At 40.5% G+C, this 24906-nt stretch overlaps 2 protein-coding genes across 8 annotated transcripts; one reads left to right on the top strand and one right to left on the bottom strand.

The window, feature by feature from the left end:
- Positions 1 to 5151: 5151 nt before the first annotated feature.
- On the bottom strand, positions 5152 to 14693 carry fbxo8 (F-box protein 8). Of its 2 annotated transcripts, XM_062564659.1 has the most exons (9): positions 14552 to 14670; positions 13544 to 13686; positions 12610 to 12724; positions 11792 to 11875; positions 11017 to 11161; positions 10566 to 10692; positions 10351 to 10469; positions 9472 to 9668; positions 5152 to 7561 (listed from the first exon to the last, which is right to left on the bottom strand). In XM_062564659.1, the coding sequence occupies exons 2-9, from the start codon at positions 13622 to 13624 to the stop codon at positions 7374 to 7376; spliced, it is 1056 nt and encodes a 351-aa protein (XP_062420643.1). In that variant the 5' UTR covers positions 13625 to 13686; positions 14552 to 14670; the 3' UTR covers positions 5152 to 7373. The 2 variants fall into 2 exon arrangements, with proteins under 2 accessions (XP_062420643.1, XP_037327420.1); XM_037471523.2 differs by lacking the exon at positions 13544 to 13686 and having other exon boundaries at positions 14552 to 14693.
- Positions 14694 to 14789: 96 nt separating this feature from the next.
- cep44 (centrosomal protein 44) lies at positions 14790 to 24624 on the top strand. 6 transcript variants are annotated; one of them, XM_037471519.2, is made up of 11 exons: positions 14790 to 15124; positions 17637 to 17734; positions 18277 to 18424; positions 18651 to 18788; positions 19715 to 19789; positions 21460 to 21651; positions 22023 to 22151; positions 22223 to 22321; positions 23072 to 23140; positions 23878 to 23915; positions 23988 to 24624. In XM_037471519.2, exons 2-11 carry the CDS (start codon positions 17643 to 17645, stop codon positions 24025 to 24027), a joined length of 1020 nt encoding a protein of 339 aa, XP_037327416.1. In that variant the 5' UTR covers positions 14790 to 15124; positions 17637 to 17642; the 3' UTR covers positions 24028 to 24624. The 6 variants fall into 6 exon arrangements, with proteins under 6 accessions (XP_037327416.1, XP_037327415.1, XP_037327414.1 ...); XM_037471518.2 differs by having other exon boundaries at positions 22208 to 22321; XM_037471517.2 differs by having other exon boundaries at positions 19715 to 19813; positions 21460 to 21636; positions 22208 to 22321.
- The last annotated feature ends 282 nt before the right edge of the window (positions 24625 to 24906 follow it).

Raw genomic sequence — 24906 nt, 5'->3', positions numbered from 1 at the left:
GGGTGCACGGGGGAACACATTAGACAAACCGCTCAGCCATTTCTATCTAAGTGGAAAACTTCACACGCACTAGATGAAGGCACAGAGATGAATGGTCCTGCCCTTCGGGTCCCTTTATAGCGCCCTGGTCCGGCGTCCCCGCTATGATGTACCAGCTCGCCATTGGTTAATTTTCACACGTGCTTCATGACGCGGTCACGCAGGGGCGTTCCCACAGCGTCTTTACGCAGCTTGAGTTCCCGGATAGGGAACCTGCTTTGCATTTTAAAAGCTATATATTCAACTAACTAGATATTTTCTAATGTTTCTTCTGAATTTCCAATATCATCAATATGCAATATAACGGCAAGTGAATACTTAGAATTTTAAATATATATTATCAGGACGTTTTATGTGAGTAATTTGTTTGTATAGGTTTTTTATGGGAAGTATCTCAACAATTATAGGTAAATGTTGTTTGGTGTCATATTAAAGAGGGGTTTGTGCTCTTTAAAGGGATAGTTCACCGAAAAATGAATATTGTGTCATCATTTACTTACCCGTAAGTTGTTTCAAACCTGTATAAATTTCTTTATCCTGCTAAACAAAAAGAAAGATATTTTGAAGAATGTCGGTAATCAGACAGACTGAGTACACTGGTCCATGGCACTTACAGTAGTTCTCAGATGTGTATGGGTTTTTGGGAATGGAACAGTAGATATGCATATCTACAGGGATCGCAAGGATAGTGTGCTGGTTGCTGGTTGTGTCCGACCGATTGTGGTGGGCCGGTCTGAGCAAAAATGCCAGGGCCCTTTTTTTGTCCCAGTCCAGCCCTGGTCATAGGGACACACAAACCTCTCCACCACGATTAGGTGATGGTCCTCAGAGTGGCCTGTGGTTATTAAAAGAAAATCTGCATGTTCATGATGAAGCTTCAGGGGGTTGTAGAGTAAGAATCTGATGTTAAAACAAATTCTGTTAAGTTTTCTGATTTGTATTTTCTTTATTTTTTAATAATAATTTACATTAATTATGTTCAAGGAGCAACCTGTTTTTAGACTTTCTGAAGTGTTTTTGCAATGTGAAATCAGTTCTGTTTTAGAATAATAATATGTAAATACATTTTTTTAATGCTGTTCTTTTTTATACGATTAATTGAAAAAATAATCGACTGATTAATCGATTATCAAAATAAACATAACATACGTTTGTTTAGCCTTTCTTTGTCTTAACTCCCAGCTCTGAACATCTATTAGTTAGAAACATATCAAAGATCTTTAGAGCCACTGTTAATAATCCTAATGACAATGTAGCATGAGAGAATGATCACATGATGCAAGTAGAAGCTGTGCCTCGCTGAAGGCTGACAGCAGGGCGCATTGACGAGACAGAAACAAGAGCAGCAGCAGACAGACAGAAAGCAGAGAGGGTGTAAGTCTCCTGTGTTTGGACGACGTGGTCTCTGAGGTTTTGAGGGCTTTAGCTGGGATTTAGCTCACAGTGACAGAAACACAAGTTAAAAGGCAGAAGGTATGAAAAATGCCTCGTAACATAACATTTAAACTGAAATATTATTTCAGTTTCACTTGAAAATACACAACAGGTGAGTTTGACCATTATCAAGTTGTAATCGGTGGGATATTTTTAGCCAATTGGGCTGGTGTTTCCGTACTAAATTTCCCAGAAATCACCTTGCTGTCAGACTGCATGAGAAATACTGTGGTATCTTTGTTTAAACCTTCTGGTTCAGTTTGCTAGCGCTGTGTTCTCTATCTGCGGAGCCATGCCTTGCATCACTCATCAAGCTGACTTGCCACTTTAAAGTCCCTTCCTGAGACTTTCTGCTGAGCAGCATCAACCGTGGCCCTAAGTAATTACCGTGAATGCTGCTGGTGTTTTTGGTCGTTGAGGTGGAACTACTGAATGTAAACATGAGTCTTGTTAACTTTCGGGAAATTTAGCGATGGTCTCTGTGGTGATCATTCTGGAGACAACCAAGCTCATTAAATATATAAAAAGAAAGTTGTCAAAAAGACAATGACGATCTAAGACGTACAATCAAGTAAAATAAATAATACAATATTTTGAAAATAAGGCTATAATATTGATATAAATACAACATAAAATAAATTCTGTCATTCTGTCATTTGTGCTTTTATGTTTAAAGGTTTTAAGGGGCTCTCTTTGCTTCTTGTAAAAATGAGAAAATATCTCGGCGAATAAATACAAGTATACAAGAAAAAATAAAAAAATAATAGTATTAATAATTTATTGTCTGCTAATTTAATTCTGTTTCAATTGAATTCAGCTTAAATCCTTTTCTCCCTCATTCAAATGAGAATCGTTTTTTGGTTTGTTATTTTTCCTCATAAATACAGACTTTGTTCCACTCTCATGAATCATCCCTTTTTCATTTGAGCCTTTATTGACTCTCCATCTCTGCCAGACGTGTCTGTGCTTTTCATTTCAGATTACATTTAGCCACATTTCACAACGCTGGATGTCTACTAACCAATCACAATGGCCATTTACTGTAAAATTTACAATTTAGTAAAACGTTCATTCTTAACCTTATGTACTAAGTCATCACAGCAGAACAATCTTTAAAATTCACATTTAATGATAAGAAAATATTCAAGCCCAAATTTGCTTTACATTAGGTACTGTAGTATCAACCAAATCCCTGTTTCTGAAATGCTGTTTCTGAAAAGCAGTTTCATAATATAATAATAATAATAATAATAATAAGCATTAACATTATCATCATAAACATATGTACAATATTAACCCTGCCTTAACCCGTCTTAAGCAGTAGGCTACTGAAAAGGCTTCAATGTCTGGCTCAAGGACACTTGGACACACTGACGTTTAAAGCAGCAACCCTGTGCTCTAAGGTCAACCTGCTTTAACCTCTGGGCTACAGCCACTCCTAACATACATTTAAGAAGGTGTTCCACAATGGTAGGAATCCGCAGCACGTCAAATTTTACCTAACATGTTTGATATAATATCTTTGGGATCTCTCTTACAATTTAAAGTTACGTTGTCACAGAACAGACAATGTATAAGATGTCAAGTAGTCCTAGCAGATACCTGCATAGTGAGGAGGAAAAGAGTTGAAACTATAAATCTACTAAGTTTATGGCACTGATTTTATTTGGTTTAGAGATTAGTGTTTAATGTTTGTGCTTTATTTACATTATACAGTTAGTCTCTTTTCAATTATTAATATTTCTTGTAATGGCAACAGTAATAGTTAGTAAATAAAGAACCACCTGTAGTGTCAGCGTGTGTGTGTGTGTGTCAGCAACAGTGGCTGCTCATGCTGATGAAGTGCAGAGGCTCCGGGGCTCAGGAGGCCATCCATCATCTCCATCAAGCTTAAGTGAGGCTCTCTGGACGGGGACGCCACAAGACGACGACCCGGGCCACCGGTCTGAGCGGGACTAAATAAACAGCAGCCCCTTCATCATCATTAGTCTCCTCCTCCCGAAACCCACCGTGGTCAACAGCAGCCGCATTTCAATGATCCTTCATACCTGGAGTTTAGTTGTGTGGCGTTCGAGAGCACTGAGCAGTGCGTCCATTTCGGAATCCGTCAGGCCCTTCAACACCTCGGAGGGAGACCAGTAGGTTTGGCCATGAAAGTCCGATTCAACAGCTTCTGTGTCACTGGAATCAGCCCTCATTGACTCGCTGAAAAACAAAGACCTATAGACTATAAGTCAAGATGACATTGCTGTACATCATGTCCACTGGCACAGGCCTGAGCGAGGAGCTCACATCGGGACAGCTGATCGCTGTTGTTTCACACACACAATCCAGATGTCTACTTCATACTGCGTGAGCTCATTGTGAAATGTAGCCTCATTTTATTTTGTGACTTTTATGATGCTAAACGGATCAATTACAAGACTGTTTGTTTATATTATTTGGGGAATTTAGGTCATCATTTATCTATTCATTTGTATTTTTTCTGACTGTTTGACAAAAAAAGCTCTGTAGAAGAAAAATGAACAACAAATCCCATAAACAATTAAATAAAGGTAAAAATCAATCTGTGTTTTCAGGATTTTACAACTGATGTTGGTTGGAAACTTTGACGTCTGTCGGAGTGTGTGTGTTTTTATTGATAGGCCATGCATCGCTGCCCTCTGCACTCTTTTCATTTGCAGTACATAAAACACCAGCACCCAGGAATAGCTCATTCACACACACACAAACACAGGTCAGGAGTCAAAGGTCATGTTGTGTTTGAAGAGGATTTACTCTTAACTGTTTGATCTCAAACATGGATGCACGCACACACAAAGTGAAGCAGACATACAAAAAGCAGAGGGCTGCTATCACAGTAACATGTCTGTCACTCTGTTAGCGTTCTTTTATCACAAAAGGAATGCGATTGGGTGTCATTGTGGAGAATATATTTCTTAGTTGTTTATGTGAAGTTGCTGGAATAGAACATTGGGTTGTAACCCATGCGCCTGAGGCTGATGGTGTCTGTGCTGCTGCTGGGCTTAGTGTTACACGGCTTATTATGACTAGCAGGCTCCAGCCAGTCAAATAGGGACTTTTCAGTTAAACTAGAATAGATTGTGGATAGTTGGCTAAACTTCTTTAACAGACATTTGAACATTTGTGACATGTTAATATAAGGTTTACAGTTAATTTGCATTGCATCCTTTTAAGTCGGTACACAGACTATAAATAGACAACAGTGTAGGAGCCAGGTACTGTTAGTGTCCCTTTTCTTGTCTTTACGTTAATTGAGTCATGTGGTGTCTGGTAACAATGGGGATAAAGATGTGTCCACACTTTCGTTGGGGAAATGGAAGGAGGGGGGGTGAGAGGCAGAGTCATATATTTTGTTGGCCGCTAAAATGACGAAAATAAATTTTAAATAATTATATTTCAGGGGGGGGCAATTTTATTATGATTTATTTTAAACATATTAGCGGCAGAAAAAAATGTTATGTAAATCTTGTAATACAAATGACTTTAACATGTCAAACATTACACAATTGTAGTATTTTGATGGAAAATCTATTTGCCGAAGGTTTTTTTAAATGTTAAACAGGGAGTTTAATTGCTTGAAAAGTACACAAGTGGCGAATGATTAGTGTGTAAGAAATGATTATATATTTGTACCTTTTAGAACCTCTAGCGGGAGGAAATCAAACCCAGGTTTAATGAGTGAGATCATTGGAACAATTTCTTAGTACATTTTGTCAGTCACAAATTATTTTGGTATTCACAAATGAAAGAAAGAAACACACAACAAGAAGTGGATTTCATTCATAATTCAAAGAAAACAATAAAGTTCGCTCTAAATCAGAGAGGGTCATCAGCTATAAAGAATCGTTAACACTATTAATGTTTGGAGTTAAGCCACTGTCTGATTTACCTGCTATAAAGAGGCTCCTGTTAGAAATAATTTACTTTGAACACAAAGAAGAAAAGAAATAAATTTTTGTTGGTATTTACACTAGCTTTCAGGGTCGGGGTATAGAACCTTGATTCAAAGAACCTGCTTCATTTTGTCCTGCTCTTGTTTCCTATGGAACACGGGCTCAGAGGGACTGTAGTGTGTTACGCTGCATTCGAATCTCACAGGGATCATTGTTGAACCCGTCCCATTTTTAGGAAAACGTCGTCATCGTGTCACCCATACATCCTCTCAGAGTATGAAGACTGGAGAAGAGTATGTCTCCTCCAGCTTCCACAATTTAAAAAATCAAACAAAAACACACTAACAAATGTATAACCGTAGTATTAACAGTATTGGCTTTGATTTTGTATTTGTCATTTCTGATAGAAGCCCATTTCTTCTGGTCTCGTAGAGTCATTTATTAGACTACACGTCTAATTTAAATGGATGGATCATGCCATTGTGTCATGGCAGCAACAGCTGTATCGCTGTGATCCCTTAAAGGAAGCGGTAGTCATTTGGGCATGAATATGTTAATTGTTCCAATGAAGCAGTATGAAATCCCAGCTGAAAACAGAAGAACTTCATGAACCCTCATACATTGTACTGCACTGGTATTACTGAGTCTTAGAAGCATTTACTTCACTCAACATCCTCTTTCTCCTCACTAGAATAACAGATTCCTTGATGATGATGCACGAATCCCTGACCTTCCCAGTACGTATCTACTATTCTCATAAAGCACTGGGATTACAAACTCCCCTTATGTAATATGTGCATAACGGCTTTAATAAATTCAATTTGAATCATAATCTGGATACAATATTTAAAATACTACATGTGCTCTCCCTTTGCTTTTACATATATGTGTGAGAATCAGATTTATTATGAAATTAATATGAATGAATGCAGTTTTTAGGAGTTACATGTATGTTCAATAATTTCACTTTTCTTATACTTGGAATTTTCTCTTCTTCTAAATTCAAAAGTGGACTATCGTTTGAGTCAAAATAACGATATATAACACTCACACACAGAACCAAACAGTGCCAGAATAATCGGTCATGCCTCGTCGCCCGCACACACGCACACACACACACACACCGCTGAGCTATGGATGGACTCGCGTTGGGTTAAGTCCAATCCCTGCCTCCATGCAATGGGCCCAAGTGTGTGCTGGTACTGTGGAGCTGCTCTACGTATTATTGTGTATAACATGTTTAGCGTAGTGGAGAGAAAGTCACACTGTGGATAATAAAGTCCAAAGTTTGAAGTATTTGTGCAGTTGGGAGGATGGGAACACATACACACAAACGTCACAAGAACAAAAGGGAGGGATTAGGATAGGATATTGTTTTTCATTAAAGTGTGGTTTTCTTGTTCATTTCACTCATAAGATGGAAAAGGAAGAAAGAATAAACAAACACATTACGTTCTAGCCAAAGAAAGACCGATTTGACATTCTGCTTGTTACCACAGAACACCGCATCAAGGGCACTGGATTTGCAGAATAGCTGCGGTGTTACTTCCACTGGGAAATGCTACTCGACATCTTAGTGGGTGTTATTGTTGTCCCCTGCGTCACTTGTCTCACTAGTTAAGCAGGAAGCCGCTGTCCAATAGGAAAGCAGGACCGAATATGCTGTGGAGGCTATGCTCGTCCTCCTCCTCCTCCTCCTCCTCCACCAATCAGTAGTCGCCATCCGTCAGTGCAGTGTGAGACCTCGTCCCCATGGTTCCACTTAAAAATACAGTTAAAATCAAATAACTTCACTAATGTTTTATCACAGTGCAGTGGTGAATTCCATGTGTTTTTCTAGCCCTTCTTGGACGATTCATCAGTCGTCAAAAAAATTGTTTAAATCCACTTCCACAGTGTTGGATGCTTTCAAGTATAGAAACCCTTCCAACGGTCCTTATTCTTCAGTGCAGTTAGGATCTCTGGGACCTCCTGTAGGTGAAGCTATGCAGCCACATGGCCAATCAGGTAAATGTTGTCATAGAGGTGGCCTACAAAGTCATCAGAGACGTTGTGCGCTGCTCGGCGAGTGTTCCTGATAAACTCCCTCTTGGACATTTTGTTTTTGACGTGGGGGCTGGTCAAGTCGATGGACAGCAGGATGAGACTGTAGCACAGCACATACACCGCATCTGCAGAGAAATGACAGACGCAGTTCATGTTTGCAGCCAGCTTTCCAGCAGACCTTAGAGGCCCGGACAGCCTAAATGCAGAACTAACAAACTAAGCAGTATTGTATCATAAATGAATGATCTTTGTTGAGTGGGGGTTGAATGACACTTGAAGTTGATTGACATTGTAATTATTTAATTATGTGCTTGCTGTACCACAAATTTCCCCTTGATTTTCCTTGACCCTAGAACCAGTCGAGTCCAGTTCACTGGTCAGATAGAGTGACCACCCTACTTAAAAAAGGGTAGAGCAGCAGAGAAACTAAGGAGCAGACTTAGGAAAGGCAGCCATCCATCCATCTCCAGCCTTGGGCTCAAAAACCATTTCACTAATCCTACTAAGCCCTTGAGAAGTCCAAAGAGTTAACAGTAACCAAGTAAGGGATTGGCTTCCACATGGTCGGCTGACATTAGCCTAGCCCTCGGTTGGTAAATGCACGGCCCGTAACAATATTAAATCCAGCAATGATTTGAAAATAAACCCTCATTTTTTAGTGGGCCAATGAGTCAAAAGTAGCATTAAAATAATGAATTATGTCACTAGAGCTGTTGTCCCTTTGACTTCAGTAACTGTTGCAACATAAAATCCAAATTGTGACCCAAACACTGGACATATAAATGCAATCACTCCTCAATCAACGGAGTGTATTTATTTAAGCCTCTTTCATGCAGGGCCGTCCATGAGCTTTCCTCTAGCACCATCTTCAGGTCAAAGGGTGCGTGTCACAACAGTTAGGACAACTGACGGTTGTCTGAATGGATCATTTTATTTCCACACAGATGTACTTTGTCTAGGTATATATTTTACGCTAAGCAAAACAGACATAGGGAGGGGTGGCGCTGACAATCCGACCGGCAGCTTTCGGTGGGGAAGGGCAAAACGAATAAAAAAAAAAAGACACAACCAGCCTCTCCTTTGTCAGAAGTGGTCGCACATGTGTGGGGACCTTTCTGTAAATCGGAAACACTACGGCGACGGGCCGCACTGGACGACTCGGAGGGCCGGATGTGGCCCGTGGGCCGCGAGTTTGACATATAAAGTGTCAATATGTAGCAATAACATTTATTATTTTGATGTTGAAACTTTGTAGTTTGGCTTTCTTGAAGGAATGGTACGTCCTACATTCTTGCTGTTCTAGTTCTGTTCCCCTCTTGATTGAATGTTATTGTAAGTGGCATTGGATAAAAGTGTCAGCTAAATGTAAGAAGTATAGTCCCTCGACCGGACCCATGACCACCACAACACAACCGATCCATTGTTGTTAATGCCACGCATGCTCTCCCTGTCTTTGGTCGACTTATTAAGACGAGTCCCTTATATCGCCCCCCCCCCCCCCCCCCCTGCATCAACGTTGCTATTTTAGTGATTGAGAGATTGGGGAAACTGCCGTTTTATGCAGGATTAGGGGCCTCTTTAATATTTCTGGTTCCATACCATTCAGATCTTCTTACCTAGATTAATCTGATGGACACTTAATGTAATGTGTTGCCTGCTGTGTACTAGTACTAACAGAACTTCAGAATGCTGCAGCTACACCAACCTTCGCTTTTCTTACATCAGCTAGACCAGTCTACAGAAGCACTGAAGCTTCTTTAAAATTTCAAGATTCTAGATGGCACGGACTGTCCTACCTGCATATTAGCTTTTAAACGTATATCCATTGCTGTTTTCAGAGATGAAAAGCAGCCTGCAGCGTTCTTCAGGAAGAACCTCACTGCTGCTATTAGACAGTCTAGCTGCAAAGTCTTTTGAATTCAAACTCTTAACTCATATTGTCCCTTTTAAACTTTTTAATGAGTTGACCAAAAGGGCCTGAGGAAATTTTTTCTATGTTTTCTATTGTATATTGATCTGTTTTTCGAGTACTAACCAGGACTGAGGCCCAGCTCTCGGACGAGGCCTGGGTTACAGGTACAAAACCTGTGGCTGAACTTTGTGATGAGGGTCTCCAGATACTCTCCTCTCTCCTCAGGGGCGTGGATGTGTCTGAAGAAGTCCCGCAGAGCGTTGGGGAGGAACTGGTTGCTGAAGTTATGGAGGGTCACCAACTCATCCAGGACGTCCCGTCTGCACATCCATAGATACATACAAATACACAACCAATGGCATGGTGGGACGAAGCTTTATATTTGGTCACAGGTACTACCAATAATGTATATTTCACATCATAGCAGAAAGTTTAAAAAATAAGCAGTAAAATGTCCACCCCAACAACCCCAGTTTTTTTTCTTCAAAAAGTGAGCAGATATAGAATAATCTTTCATACATATTAAGCTTTGTGCAGTTATACAGTATGTGTTTGTATACACAAATACATTGCGGCAAACCATGTTTGGCCTCAAGCTTTTATAACATAGCCTTTTGATTGTTCTGACCTTGAGTCTGTAATAATACCACGGTAAGGTAATAATAATAAAAAAAATCCGCTATCGGCGGTATCTTCAATTTGGAGTGAAAGGTTGGAGGGGAAAAGAAGACGCTGTAGAGATCTTAACGCTGATTAGCCAAGACTCGACACGTCACATCAAAGTTTTTTTATTGCGAAGATCACAACATCACCTTTTCTCTTTATCTCACTCCAATCTCAAACGCCTGCCAGTTGACCGCCCCCCCCTCCCAACAAAAAAAGTCTTCCGATCTACCGATTCATGTAGATGACATATATACATTTCTAAGCGGAGGATTTTGCCAAAAAGCAAGAATTGCGCTTGAATAGTGTCTAGTGGAAGTTCAATTATTCTGGTCTAACCTCTCATCCAGATAAATCCTCAGCGTCTTCCAGTGGAGGCGTGTGGTGTAAAAGATGAACTTAGCCAGCTCTGTCGGATGATCCACTAGGATCCCTTTAGACATGAAATAACTGATGCCCTACACAGAGCGAGAGAGAAATAATCATATCTTGTGAATACATAACTGTGTGCTCCCACTCAACACACACCATGTTGAGAGTGTGTCATTTGTTACCTCTTGTGCATTAGCATTGAATGACAGGCAGCCTTCATCTAGTTGTAAGTAGAGTCTTCTATATGAGAAACCTACAGGTAGTCTTCGGTTGTAGATGGAGCAGTGTCCCCATGTGGACTTACACAGCCTGATGGAGCGACACACGTGGGTTACAGACTAAAAACAACAACAGCCATAGAGCAATTATGTGGTGAAAAACTAAAGGCTTGTCTGGTTTTTTGACGGATAAAAACTGACAAAGACCGCAGTCAACAAGAACACGATTAACTAAGAGATGGACGCTATTATTTCTAAGGACTGGCCCTATAGGTCACAAAGCCCCTACATTTGCTGGCCAAAGTCCTAAAGAATGAAAAGATATTAGGAGAATTGGAATATATATGAATAAAAATGTGGTGTCTTAGCTCTGAGACTCTTTTCCCTAAAGTTTTATTTAGACAGAGACACGCACCCCTGCCATAGATATTCGTCGCTTCCCAGATCCTGCCACACGCAGCCAGCCAGGCACAGGTCAGTAGCATTCAGGTAAGACAGAATGGTGATGCCTAATTCAGGGGGCAACATCTCCAAATCAATAAAACCATTCTGTTCCTTTCCTACAGAAACAGAGAAAAAGAAGAAGCAAGGCCAAATCAGTCCACATGTTTTATCCTTCAAGCTTCCTCACCTCAAACACATGTTTGTTTAATAGGTTTGCTTACTCCGTGTTCCATACGAGATTATGAGATTTTTATGTTTTGTTCTAGGACATTAAATGCGTCATTAAATACCCAACTCTTGAGTTTGTCAAAAAGGAAGTTGCTAACTGGCGGCTACACAAGACAGCAGAAGTTGTCGGGGACTAGGAGAGTCATTCGACTCGGCACAGAGAGTCATCGACTCGATTAAAATTGCATTCTACAAGGCTGAAATCCTTTAAGCAGTTTCAAGCCTAACCCTATTGTTAAAGCCCTTAACTCACCTTAATGAAATCAAATGAGGGCAGCAAAAAATGCCTGATTCTTGGTGGGTCATCTATGTCTTATGGAATGTACCATCCTGTATCATTCAACAGAAGCGATGGCTTCTTCTGTCGGTGGTCAACCAATCCCTGTTATTTCTGACTATGATGACTGTATGCACACACCATCAGAAATAATGGAAAAGAGAGGAACAACCAAAAGAACTCTGAAAACAAAAAATACCCAATAAGAGCGAGTGCTAGTGACAAGAGTTTGTGTCCGTACCTCCGATGCGCGTTCTCAGCAGATGATAGATGTCAGGGCCATAACACGGCTGAGCATCTCTTCTCTGGGGACCTCCATCTGTCCCTAATAGAAGATACATTCATTATACTACTTTTTGTTATTCTGTGACTTTACCTGACTTGCTAAATGCTAGATGGATACGTTGGTGACTGTCCTAGCATGCATTATGGTTTGAGAATAACCAGGCAGACTGAGATTTTGTCATCATGTAACTTAAACAATGGATAAATTACAAAGCCTGAGTGATTCTAATATTTTATTTTACTGGTGTCTTTCTTCACAAGTTACAGTATTTACCTTCAGTTAATTTATTTCCAGTTAATGGTGCTCGTTAAATTTCTGATGAATAAAATGAGTGAATAAGTTCAAACTTGTAAACTTGTACTCTCCACTGAGTTAAATGTTTTCATTTTTGAAACCTTGTCATATCTACTTTAAGCCACTACAAGGGGCAAAACTTCAACAGCTTTGGTTGTAAAATGCGAGGAGCATGGCAACATGAAACAACGCAAAAACATTGCAAGAAAAACAGCTTTGAGAAACACCATAGCAAGACTGTAGCCGGGTGGGGTCAGTCATAGCAGAAAAAAGAATTATAATATTGGAACGCTGGAAACAGAACTCTAACCACTGATGGAAAACACGTATTTAAGGTCGCTGCTTGCTTTGCAATCAGTGAAGAGAACGTGTATTAAGAATTATTTATACACAATACATATACCAATAAAACTGATTCATATTGTATCTAAAAAGAAACTTTTGTACTGTTTGTACTGTACTGTAAAAGTAATAACTACCTAGGACACGTCTTTCTCCTCCACCTCCGTCTCCTCGCTCAGCCAGCCGGTCTGCAAGCTCTTCCTGAAGCTGCCTCTGTTGTCTGGGAGGCAGCCTCCACAGTGCCTGACCCATCTGTAACCCAGGACAAGCAAGTGATGATATATATAACAACCATATGCCGTCACACAGCTAACCCGCGTGTATGGTAATACGTGACACTCATTCATCGCTCAGTGGAGAGGAGTACTGTTCATGATCTATATAGTGGACATAAAACGTGTACAGACCAAGGTTAAAATGTCAGTTTTTTGTGATTTATAAAATGAGAAAAAGACCAATCAAAGAATTTTTTCCAATTTCATCTTTTAGAAGGAAAAATAAAAAATTAGGAATGTGCAATAACCTGGTGACATAAATATACACACCCTTAAAGTAATACGTTTTGTAATACGTTTTGATCTTATTAGTCTTAGGAGTCTATAAGCATGGCACATCTTGACTAAATAATATTTGTTCACTCTTCTTTGCAAAAGCATTGCAGATGTGTCAGATTCAGAGGGCATCTCAGCGCTCTTAAGATCACTAGACCGATTTTCAACAATTCCAAAACTTTAAACTTCTTCCGTTGAAGCCATGCTTTTCTTTATTTGGATGTATGACTAGGGCAGAAAGGTGGATCATCATCTTCGGCTTTCTAATGGAAGGCTACAGGTTTTGCGCCTGGTGCTGTCTATAGTCACCTTGACTAAGGACCCGTTTGCAGGTGAAGAAAAACAGCCCTAAAGCATGATACAGCCACCACCATGATTCACTGTGAGTATGGTGTTCTATGGCTGATCTCCAGTGTTGTTTTTACTCCAAACATACCTTTTGGAATTATGGCCAAGAAGTTAGACCTTGGTTTCATCAGACCATACATCATTCTCCCAGTAGTAGACAGCCAATACTTGCCTGAAATCCCTGCAGCCTCTTTAATGTTGCTGTAGGCCTCTTTGATGCTTTTTTTGAACTTTTTTCTTTTTGTCTTTTCATCAATAATGGAGAGATTGGAGAATGTCACTGTTGAGCCATATTTTCCCCACTTGCTGTCTTCCCTGTGTTCAATGGAATATCCTATGTCTTAGAAAGTAAACCTTCTCCTGCCAGATACTTTTCAACAATAGAATTTCTCTGATGGCTTTTGCTGTAAGATTCAACTAAGAAAATGTTCCTACTATAACAGATGTTTGAATGAGATTCCTGTCAATTCTGAACACAGCCACATTTACAAGAGGGTGTTCACATTTATGCAACCACATTACTTTAGTTTTTAATTTTGCCCAAAAGAGAACATTTAATCCAAGTGAATGTTAGTGAGTTACTAGTTGGGCAGGGAAATAATTAATATGGCTCAAAAATAATGAGTCATAAAAATCAACACAGGATACACCGAGCGTCACTTGTTAATAATAACGCTTATTTTCACATTGATGTTAGTATCTATTCAAGTACTGTACTGTGCTGTGCTGATTTAAAATACTTTAATACAAAAAAAAGCAGCCGGTCCTTTATCAGTGTTAAACTGCCCTGGCTTCCTTTCCCTCTCCGCCTTTCTAACGTCAGCTGTGTGTTGCATAAACAAATCCATAACACTGTTGTAAACATCAGCGTTGGAAGTTAGAGCTAGCAAGGTTGTCTGACCTTAAGTCCCGCCCTACGTGTAAATTATTGGTCACACGTACCACAGAAGCGTTCAAAATAGCACTTGATTGGCTGAATAGACTTTCACTCACTATCTATTCCTACAAATCCCAGAGTTAGCTTACAAAGCTAACGTTAGTTTAAGTTGACGAGGATAGCGTTAACCCAAACAGTGTGATTTTTGCTGCACTATAAAAGGACGTCGGCCCTATTTTTTACGAGCATGGGGCAGTATTTTCTGTTAAGTAAGATATACCGTCGTGACCCTAAACTACTTACCCGAGTTTAGTAATTCCTCTTGCAACCCGACATGTAACATTAGCTACACGAGTATTTCACTTTTCAGCTGGAAATAGGGTTTCCTTGCTATCAAACGTATCCAGTTGTCATGTCACTTAGCGAAGCACAGTTAACGATATAACCGTTGCTCCCGTGCTCAGGAGAAACCTTTCATATGCTTGTTCTATAACTAGTTACCATCATCTTCTTGTTCTCACTCCTCCTCCCAGGCCCTCTGCCCCTCCCCTTGTTCGCTCCCCGATCATCGCAGAAGCAGATGAACTGTGTGAAAGTTAAGACTTTTACAGAGTCAAACGCATTATTGTTCTTTATGGATACGCGCTGCCTGTGACCAGTGGTCAACTAACGTTAACCTCAACTAAAAAAGAAGAATCAGAGAGAAGTGTGCGTGGAGATAACGTCACTGACGTCAACCTGCGTGCAACAGCCAATCATTGTCCGTGCTGTTGATCGCCCGGTAAAAACAAAACGTCAGTTCCTTACGTTGCCCCGACGGGACGATATAATATAACACTGGAAGACAGCAGCGAACTATTACACCAAGTGCAGGTGGTAAGTGCAGTGGTATTTGTATGAGGGGCCGTTTAGGACTTAACTACTGAGACACTCTCACACACACTACTGAGACACTCAACACTCTCACACACACTACTGAGACACTCTCACACACACTACTGAGACACTCTCACACACTCTACTGAGACACCCAACACTCACACACACTACTGAGACACACTCACACACACTACTGAGACACTCTCACACACACTACTGAGACACTCTCACACACTCTACTGAGACACTCAACACTCACACACACTACTGAGACACACTCACACACACTACTGAGACACTCTCACACACACTACTGAGACACTCTCACACACACTACTGAGACACTCTCACACACACTACTGAGACACTCTCACACACACTACTGAGACACTCTCACACACACTACTGAGACACTCTCACACACACTATTGAGACACTCTCATACACACTATTGAGACACTCTCATACACACTATTGAGACACTCAGACAGCATCTCGCTATACAACATGAGAGCATCTCACTATACAATGTGAGAGCATCTCACTATACAATGTGAGAGAATCTCAGTATACAGTGTGAGAGCATCTCAGTATACAGTGTGAGAGCATCTCAGTTACACCGGAAGGCATCTCAGTTACACCGGAAGGCGGAAGCAAAGAGCGCTGATTTTGAACAGCGCAATGCGCCAATCATACGCCCTTCCTTCATATGCCTTGAAGTCTGCGGTCGCCCGTCCAAGTTTATAAATACTACCATATTCAAGGGACGGAATGTCATTTTAGGACGTTTTCAGGCGAGAAATTAGGTGTTTAAGCAACATTTCTGCGGTCGGTTTGTTAACATTCAGCCATCGTAAAAAATTCCATGGAGGATGTCGGAGACGTGAGGCGTAGTTAACGGGACCACCTGATGCCCCCAGCACCGGGCGGTCAGCCTCATCTCACGCCGCAGACAGCAGCCTGTTCTCGGCCAGACTTCTGTGAAATTGACTACTTAAATTGACACCTACTACTAGGGGGATGTTGGGCCGTCCTGATTTGCAATGCCCTGACGCGTATTTGTCCTCCTTTTTTTTGGAGTTGCGCTGGGAAAACTGTCGCCCCCCCCCCCCCCCTCTCTGGCCGTAACGTCCGCGCCACCCCCGCTAACCTGAAACGACTTTGACACCCCTGATTTAGAGCCTCACGAAATATTGTCCTTTTTTATGGTGTTATGGATATGGTCACCCTACATTGTATCTACTTTTCCGTAGCGGAGACACGAGTGGATCTTACAATAGAAATATTCATTAATTAATATTTGGATTTTAATGTATTATTTAATCGATTATTATCCTTCGCTTTGAAGCTGATGCCCTGCTGCCGGTTTCCATGACGGTCTCCCCACAAGACCTTTAATAAAGACACGATTAGTTTTATTCCACAATGATAGACAGTACAATAAGCGCGCACACTATGGATACAGTCTAGTTTACGTATAGTTTATTAAGGTTATGAATTTAAACTCTGCTCGCAAAATAGCCATTAAACAAACACCAGTCTCAGATTAGAGGTTATGAACACTCATCCTAGTATTACTATCGTATATATAACCGCTACGGAAAAGTGGATCGAAGCGGAGCATTTCACGGATGTCTGGCCGAGAACAGGCTGCTGTCTGCGGCGTGAGATGAGGCTGATCGCCCGGTGCTGGGGGCATCAGGTGGTCCCGTTAACTACGCCTCACGTCTCCGACATCCTCCATGGAATTTTTTACGATGGCTGAATGTTAACAAACCGACCGCAGAAATGTTGCTTAAACACCTAATTTCTCGCCTGAAAACGTCCTAAAATGACATTCCGTCCCTTGAATATGGTAGTATTTATAAACTTGGACGGGCGACCGCAGACTTCAAGGCATATGAAGGAAGGGCGCGTATGATTGGCGCATTGCGCTGTTCAAAATCAGCGCTCTTTGCTTCCGCCTTCCGGTGTAACTGAGATGCCTTCCGGTGTAACTGAGATTCTCTCACACTGTATACTGAGATTCTCTCACACTGTATACTGAGATGCTCTCACACTGTATACTGAGATTCTCTCACATTGTATAGTGAGATGCTCTCATGTTGTATAGTGAGATGCTGTCTGAGTGTCTCAATAGTGTGTATGAGAGTGTCTCAGTAGTGTGTGTGAGAGTGTCTCAATAGTGTGTATGAGAGTGTCTCAGTAGTGTGTATGAGAGTGTCTCAATAGTGTGTGTGAGAGTGTCTCAGTAGTGTGTGTGAGAGTGTCTCAGTAGTGTGTGTGAGAGTGTCTCAGTAGTGTGTGTGAGAGTGTCTCAGTAGTGTGTGTGAGAGTGTCTCAGTAGTGTGTGTGAGAGTGTCTCAGTAGTGTGTGTGAGAGTGTCTCAGTAGTGTGTGTGAGAGTGTCTCAGTAGTTAAGTCCTAAACGGCCCCTCATATATTTGCCTTGCCACAACACAAGCTGTGTCCGGTTAGTTCAAGTTAGCGCGCCTTGCTCTTTGTTACAGATAAAGATGCTGTCCACTGGAGATGTCCAAGGATTTCTTCGTAAACTGGAAACTCTCTTGCGGGCGATAAAGTACCTGGGACATGTCGACTACAACGGGTAAAAAAACATTAAACACAAAGATTTAAAGCGCTTCATAAAAGCACAACACCAACGTAACGTTATATACAAGTGACTATAGTGCTAGAAGTTGATATTTTTCAAGTTTACTAACGTTAGCAAGTTAACTTAAGGCTGCAGGAAGCTAACTCTAGTGTTACCGCGTAAGATCCGACTTCTACATAAAGCAGTTCCGGTGAACCTCAATGTCACATTCATATAATAAGTCTGTAAATCATATACATAGTTAAATAGATACAATATTTTTTGATATAGCGTCTATGAAAAATAACTTTGGACACACAATAATAATTACACATGCGAAAACAAGAAAAAAAATTGTATAACATTACATTACTTATTCAAATATATTAATAAAGAATAAATTAAAACAGACCAGAGAATATCAGAACATTATCATGTGGGATTTCAAAATGAAAGCCCTTCAAAGTCTTATACATTAGCAAACTTCCCGCTAATTTCTAAACGTAACTGTGTGAAATTTTCCAGAGACTGTTCTCCTTTGTTTTTTTTTCCAACAGTCTTTCCAAAGGAGATCCATCTGCTTTTCTACCAATTGTGAGCTTCACACTCACCTCCTTCTCTCCACCTTTTGCTGAGCAGCTAATGGAGGCTGGACTAGAGCTGACCGGCAAAACTGACCTCCGATTCACTGACACTCTTTACAAGGTAACGCATACACACATTCTGAGGGCCGTGTTTTCACAAATGCAGCACTGGGAAAGGCTGTCATGTTTCTTAATTCTTTTTCCCTTCCCTTCTGAAACTCTACGACTACTAACCCTCTTTTGTACTGGGGATTTTAAATTTAGATTCATAGCTATTCTCTTAAGCTGCTGTGTTCCATGTGTGAATGTGCGTGTGTGTGTGTATGTGTGTGTGCGTGCGTGCGCAGGTGCTGCGAGATATCTTCCACTATAAACCTATACTGACCAAGCAGCAGTTCCTCCAGTGGGGTTTCTCACAAAGGAAGATCTCTTTCATCTGCGACATTATTGACCTGGTTCTGCAGAAACACAACCAGCTGAAGAAGGTACAGAATGGTTTATTGTTTTTTACGTCAATCTGTATATGTAATCGATAACATTACAGGCAGCAATGTATTCTGACTTCTTTTATAGGAATCAGGAAACATTTATTGCCATCATATGTCAGACATACGTGGAATTTTACTTGGTTGGTGCATGACGGAAGACAGTACAATAGGAAGGAGTTAAGACCTCAGAACTGGAGTGATGTGGTCCACTCTCCTTGTCTTAGTGAGGACTCGAGCTGCAGTCTTCTCACTGACTTTACAGAGACTTGAACCCACCAATACAAAAGTCAAGTCTACTGAAGAAGAGTTCATGGACATGTTGTTTCAGATCCTGTTGAGACTTAATTCCTTGGATCCTCAATATTTTTAACTTTGTAGTTAAAATAAGTTTGTAGGCTGATTTTGTAATTGTATAAATATAGCTCTTGATTGATGTCTGAATCCATAATTACACTTAGAATTCTAGCTTGGTTTGTGGTTTTAAACATCAGCGATCAAAGCTGAGCGCTGACTTTCAAACCCAAAGACAAATTCTTCTGTTTTATTTTTGTTTAATTGAAGACAATTTGGGCACATCCGGTTGTTGTTCAATGCATTTACCCAACCCTTGTATTGAATTATAGTCCCCTAGTGATACAGTTAAATACAGTTGATCCGTGGTTCGTCTGCATTATTGTGATAGCATACTTTGTTTCTTTCCACTGTCTGAGGTAGTGTAAGCATATAAATGTTAAACAGGAGAGGCACTGGAATTAAACCTGCTCTGACGTTACACAAAGTAAGTCATAAGAGCATTTGCATTTGATGACAGATGTGGTTCAGCTGACGTGGTCCACCTCGGTCGTCTGGTCAGCAGCTCTAGATCAAAATGTATTTTTATGATGACCTGACCAACAGAGTTATATGTTTATGTGTTTTTTTAGCCAAGAGTCAGATGTCCTGCCTCATACAAGGATAAGCGAGGAGAATCTCATCCTGCACTCACTGATGCAGGCACTGTAAGTCCAATACCACTGCTGAAGGTACACAACACCATATTATTTTGCACAACACTCAATGATCTAGTTAATGTCAATGTCGACTTTATTTATATAGCACTTTTAAATGCTAATGGTCAGCCAAAGTGCTCTACACAATAAAATAATCAGCAGAAATAAACAATATGAGCAAAAGTAGAACAACAAACAAGCAAAAACAGTAAAAGGCAAACAGATCAAAAATCCAATACAAGTGACTTAACTCAAAGGCCAAGGTAAACAAGTGGGTCTTAAGGCGTGTTTTAAAAGAAGAAAGGCTAGTCGCAGACCACACAGAAAACAGCAAAGCTTTCCACAGTGTGGGATCCGCTACCGAAGGCTCTATCTCCTTTTTGTTTTAGGAATGACCTAGGAACTTTCACAACCAACCGGTCAGCTGACCTCAGGGCTCTGGAGGGTTGATGCACATTAATAAGGCTGGATAAATATTCTGGGACCAGTCCATAGAGAGACTTAAAAACAAATAAAAGATTCTTAAAATCAATTCTGTACCTAACCGGAAGCCAGTGGAGAGAGGAAAGCACCAGCGTTTCTTTGTCCCGGTTCGGAGGCGGAGTGCTGTATTCTACACAAGCTGTAGACTGTTTAGTTCTGATTGGCCAATACGACATACAGGGAGGTGCAATAGTCTAAACGCGAAGATATAAAAGCATGCATGACTTTTTCAAGATCAGCCCTTTTTGGATAGCTAGAAGCCGAAGCTGAAAGAAACTAGCTTTAACCACAAAGCTGACCTGCTTGTCCAGTTTAAAAACTCCATCAATAATTACCCCAAAGTTTCTGGCCTGTGAACCTATGTAAGGTGCTAGTGGGCCAAGGGAGCTGGCAAGGACCTGGGCCATGTCAGGGCGACCAAATAGCACAATCTCTGTTTTGTTTTAATTTAATTTTAGGAAATTTAGGTCCATCCATGTTTTAATATCCGTCATGCAAATACAGCATGAAGGGATTCCTTGAAGGGGGCTTTAATGACAAGTACACCTGCCCATCATCAGTAAAGCAATGAAAGGGAATGCCATGCTTGATAAATATCGACCCCAGGAGTAGCATATATAAGGAGAACAGTAGAGGGCCTAAAAGTGACCCCTGGGGGACTCCCCAGGTCATCATTAATAGCATTAAAAAGGCAGTTACTAGAATGAAGGTTTAAAAGAAGATCATCAAAAACTTTTAAAAGAGCTGTTTCAGTGCTATGAAGAGGCTTAAAACCAGACTGAAACCGCTCAACAATGTTTGCACGACCTAGGAATTCTTGCAACCTGAAATTAGAAAGAACCAAGGGATCCAATTTTTTCCTTTTTAAAAGAGGCTGCACTGTGGCATGTTTGAAGGGGGCTGGGAAGCGTCCAGAGCTGAGACACAGTTTATAAGAAACAAAATGAAAGGCTCAACTGAGCTGTAAACCTTCTTAAACAAGTGGGCAGTTAGCAGGGCGTAGGTGTTGAACTGTTTCAGTAAGTGCAGGTAGTGAGAGAGAAAATAAAACGGGTAGTTGATAGTTAAGTCATCCCCACATTCTACTGCGACTCAACAAAAAACACAGAGGACTGTAATGCATGCTTCATATATTTTTTTCCTTTTCTGGCTTGTTTCATTTGAATTTTCCTTCATTGTGCTTTTATGCTTCAAAGGTGTTCGAGGGGCCATTTGTTGTTAATCACACAGAACATTCGTCAACTTCTCCCACAAACTCCTCCCATGTGGAAGAATTATCCTCCCACGAAGCCTGGACCTCTCATAATGAAGTGTATTCCTCTAATTCTCTCGGAAATGGGATCACAGAACTGGCAGGATGCAAGGAGGAGAAGGTTAACATTCTTTACGTAAGCATTCACTTAACCAGAAGGAAAGACTAAAGCCGGGCTCTGACTGATTTTGAATCAGGTTGCTGCACACTCTTTGAATGTAAAGGCGAATCACAAACTACCGGATTTCATTAAGAATATTGTTAAAGAAGGAGCAACATCTGCTTCCATGGAAACACCACCAGCAAGCACAACCCGTCTCTCTCATTGGCAATTATAGTTCCGTTTGGAAATTAGCAAGGCTGGTTCAGGAGGTTTAAGCTTGTGAGTTCTATAACCGGTACATAATGGTCTACAGTTCTGAGGACCACCAGATCAAACCCACTGCTTTGCAGAGGAGTTAGAACATGTGCCATTATATGATTTAATGTAACTGCATTGACTGTCAGTCATCAGAGGTGGAGGGAAGGCTCTCTGCACTGGAAACTCAGCTAGGAGGTCTTCTGTCTGGGATGGACAGACTCTACATCCTGGAAAAGCGGCTGGAGAAACTTGAAAAACAGAGACTCACAGACAAGGTGGGTATGACATCCTTTCCTCCACCTCTTTAATATTTTTGCTATTTGATAGGCAGCATGTTCTATTCCAGAACGAAGGAGAAGTCATCACTATACCCAGAGAAAGCTGGGAAATCCTGATGAGCAGAGTGCTGTTATTGGAGACTAAACTAGATCTGAGCAATATACAGGTAAAGGACATGTTGGGACATTTGCTTTTGGTTTAATCTTAATATATAATCACTGACTTTTTTTTCTCTGCCTGTTAATCTGTTTCATTTGATTTCATTTATTTATTTTTCTGGAACAATGCGGACTAATCAACAGGTGAGCCAGAATTAGCCAGAGAGGCTTATTTCCATCTGCTGTCCCCGGCCAGATGTTTTTAAGGCACCCTCGGATAAAAAAACAAATTAAAATATAAACCAATACACAGCAAAAGAAAAGTGTATGACAATAGACTAGAGCACGTATGTCAAACTCATGTCAAACATCCGTCTGGTGCAGCCGCCGCCCGAGTGCGGACGGATGACTTTGCTATTGTGCGAATAACAGAAAGATCCCTACGCATGCACGGTCGCTAATGACCAGGCTGGTCGTGTCGTTTTCTTATATCCGTCGGCCAAATAGTGGATGCAGTGTTAATTTAGTCAGTCATGGTAAGGAAATAGAAAACGCAGCTAATGAGCTGCATCAAACATCTCCTGGATGCAGGGACAGTAAAGTAGGCGCTACATGGAGAACAGTTGGTTCAGGCTCCATCCTACCCTCAGTCAAGGGCAAAGGAAGGTATATTTATTGGTTAAACCACAGTGTGGGTCACTTTCACATGTTAAACTATGATTAGCTTGAATAGCAACAAACAAGTTTTCAGATGAATCCTTGTTAGAACGTATTTGAATATATAAAATGACGTTTATTTTGTTGTCTCTTCATTTTAGTTGAGAGTGCCCCTGGCTTGTCCACCAACTACCACTTCCTCGTCTTGCACCACCTCTGATGCTTCAAAGGTGATGCATATGTACAGCCACCCGTACATATACAAAGGCACATATACACATATATATATATATATATACCTTTGGTATGAAAACATGCAACTGATTAAGACAAAGACAAAAAGAGGAGCTCATTGCATATATCTGGTGCAGGGGTTTGCAATGCTTTTGACGTGGCCAAAAGAATTTCATGATCCTTTATTGCTTCCCCTGTGAAATTGCTTGTCCCAACTACAAAAAGACCCCCTTAACTAGGGTCGCCACTCGTCCCTTAAAATACGGAATCGTCCCATATTTGAGAATAAAATAGCGCGTCTCGTTTTTGAATTCGAAAATTGTACTTTCTTGTTACTTGTTCTTCTGAGTCTGTATCTCTATGTGGAAATGCACTTATTGTAAGTCGCTTCGGATAAAAGCGTCAGCTGACATGTTATGTAATGTAATGAATCAATACAGGACGGGGTTTGTCCCATATTTGCAGAGTTGTCTTCAATGCAGCATCACATGCAAATAACCCCACCTATCTCTCTATGTGACACAGCGTGTAGCTGGTTAGGACTGCCTACATATAGGCTAAATATTTATCGCGTTTATCATGTTTATTAATTGAATGTTAGGGGCTGCTTTTACTTGCATAGTGTGCTACATTTTCAATAATTAACCAATCAGTGCATCCTTGCCTTTAAGACAGATTTATGTATATGGCAATAAAAAAAGTATTCTCTTGTATGTCCTGTTTCTTTTTCCAGGAGGACCTCAAGGACAGACTGGAGAGAATCACCAACATGTAAGTTCTCTACAAGTTGCTGAAAAGTGTTCACATTCAGCATTTTTAATGTGGGATGTCTCAACATTTTAGGTTGAAGAGCACATCCAATCTGCTGAAGAACACAGAATGATCCACAACAGATAAGGACAATTAATCAAAGGCCTCAGCGCACTGGAGTATCGTCAATTTTTGTTTCAAATTATCACAAATAAATGCAAATTATTTTTTTTACATTTTCATTATTTGGTTGGTCATTTCTCAATAGTGTCTTGACTTTTTTGTAACTCACACAGACAGGCCAAAATAACTTTTTTTAATCTATTGATCACTTTTCATTGCTTTTACAATGAAAACATGACATCTTTCTTAGATCATGAACAAGAAAAGCTACCAGGTGGAGATTCAGCAGTTGTGTGTTACAATAAAGTCTACAAGACGCATCACAATAACATTTTTTGTTTGGCATCCCTTAAACGACAAATCAAGTACAAGATAGACTTCATGTTCAAGGTTCATTTTGCAACTGATACACTGCTGACACTGAAGATTAAGGATCAGACAAGGCCTGTTTAAGCAGACCGGGCTGAGGTCTTTGTTATGATTTTCATTAAGAGTCACAGTTTTTCATTTGCATTGATAATTGCCTCATCTTTGCCGCTCTATATGCCTCGCCCTCTTGCAAGAGCGCCCTGAACCGCTCCAAATGAAGAAATTCAACAGCAATAAATCCAACATTATTTGCAATTTTCTCATTGTTTTGTCTTTTGTTGGGTAAATATATGACAATGTTTACCATGAACTAGATTTTACCACAGTTTGGTTTGTTATGAACGTCAGAGATTTAGTTATGCACTGCATACGTATAACTAATGTTCTGTTTAATATAAGTTGATGGGTATGAAAAACCATGGTTATAATTATTAAGTATGCAGTGTCATAAAGACATCTCTGTACGAGGGGGGGGGGGGTGGATTTCAACATGCAGTATTTCTTGATGTATATTTGTAAA

This window comes from Pungitius pungitius, chromosome 9 (genome assembly GCF_949316345.1).
Source record: "Pungitius pungitius chromosome 9, fPunPun2.1, whole genome shotgun sequence".
In the NCBI taxonomy this organism is placed as follows: domain Eukaryota; kingdom Metazoa; phylum Chordata; class Actinopteri; order Perciformes; family Gasterosteidae; genus Pungitius; species Pungitius pungitius.
The sequence above is the reverse complement of the archived record's forward strand: the minus strand, read 5'-3'. Positions and strand labels throughout refer to the sequence as shown.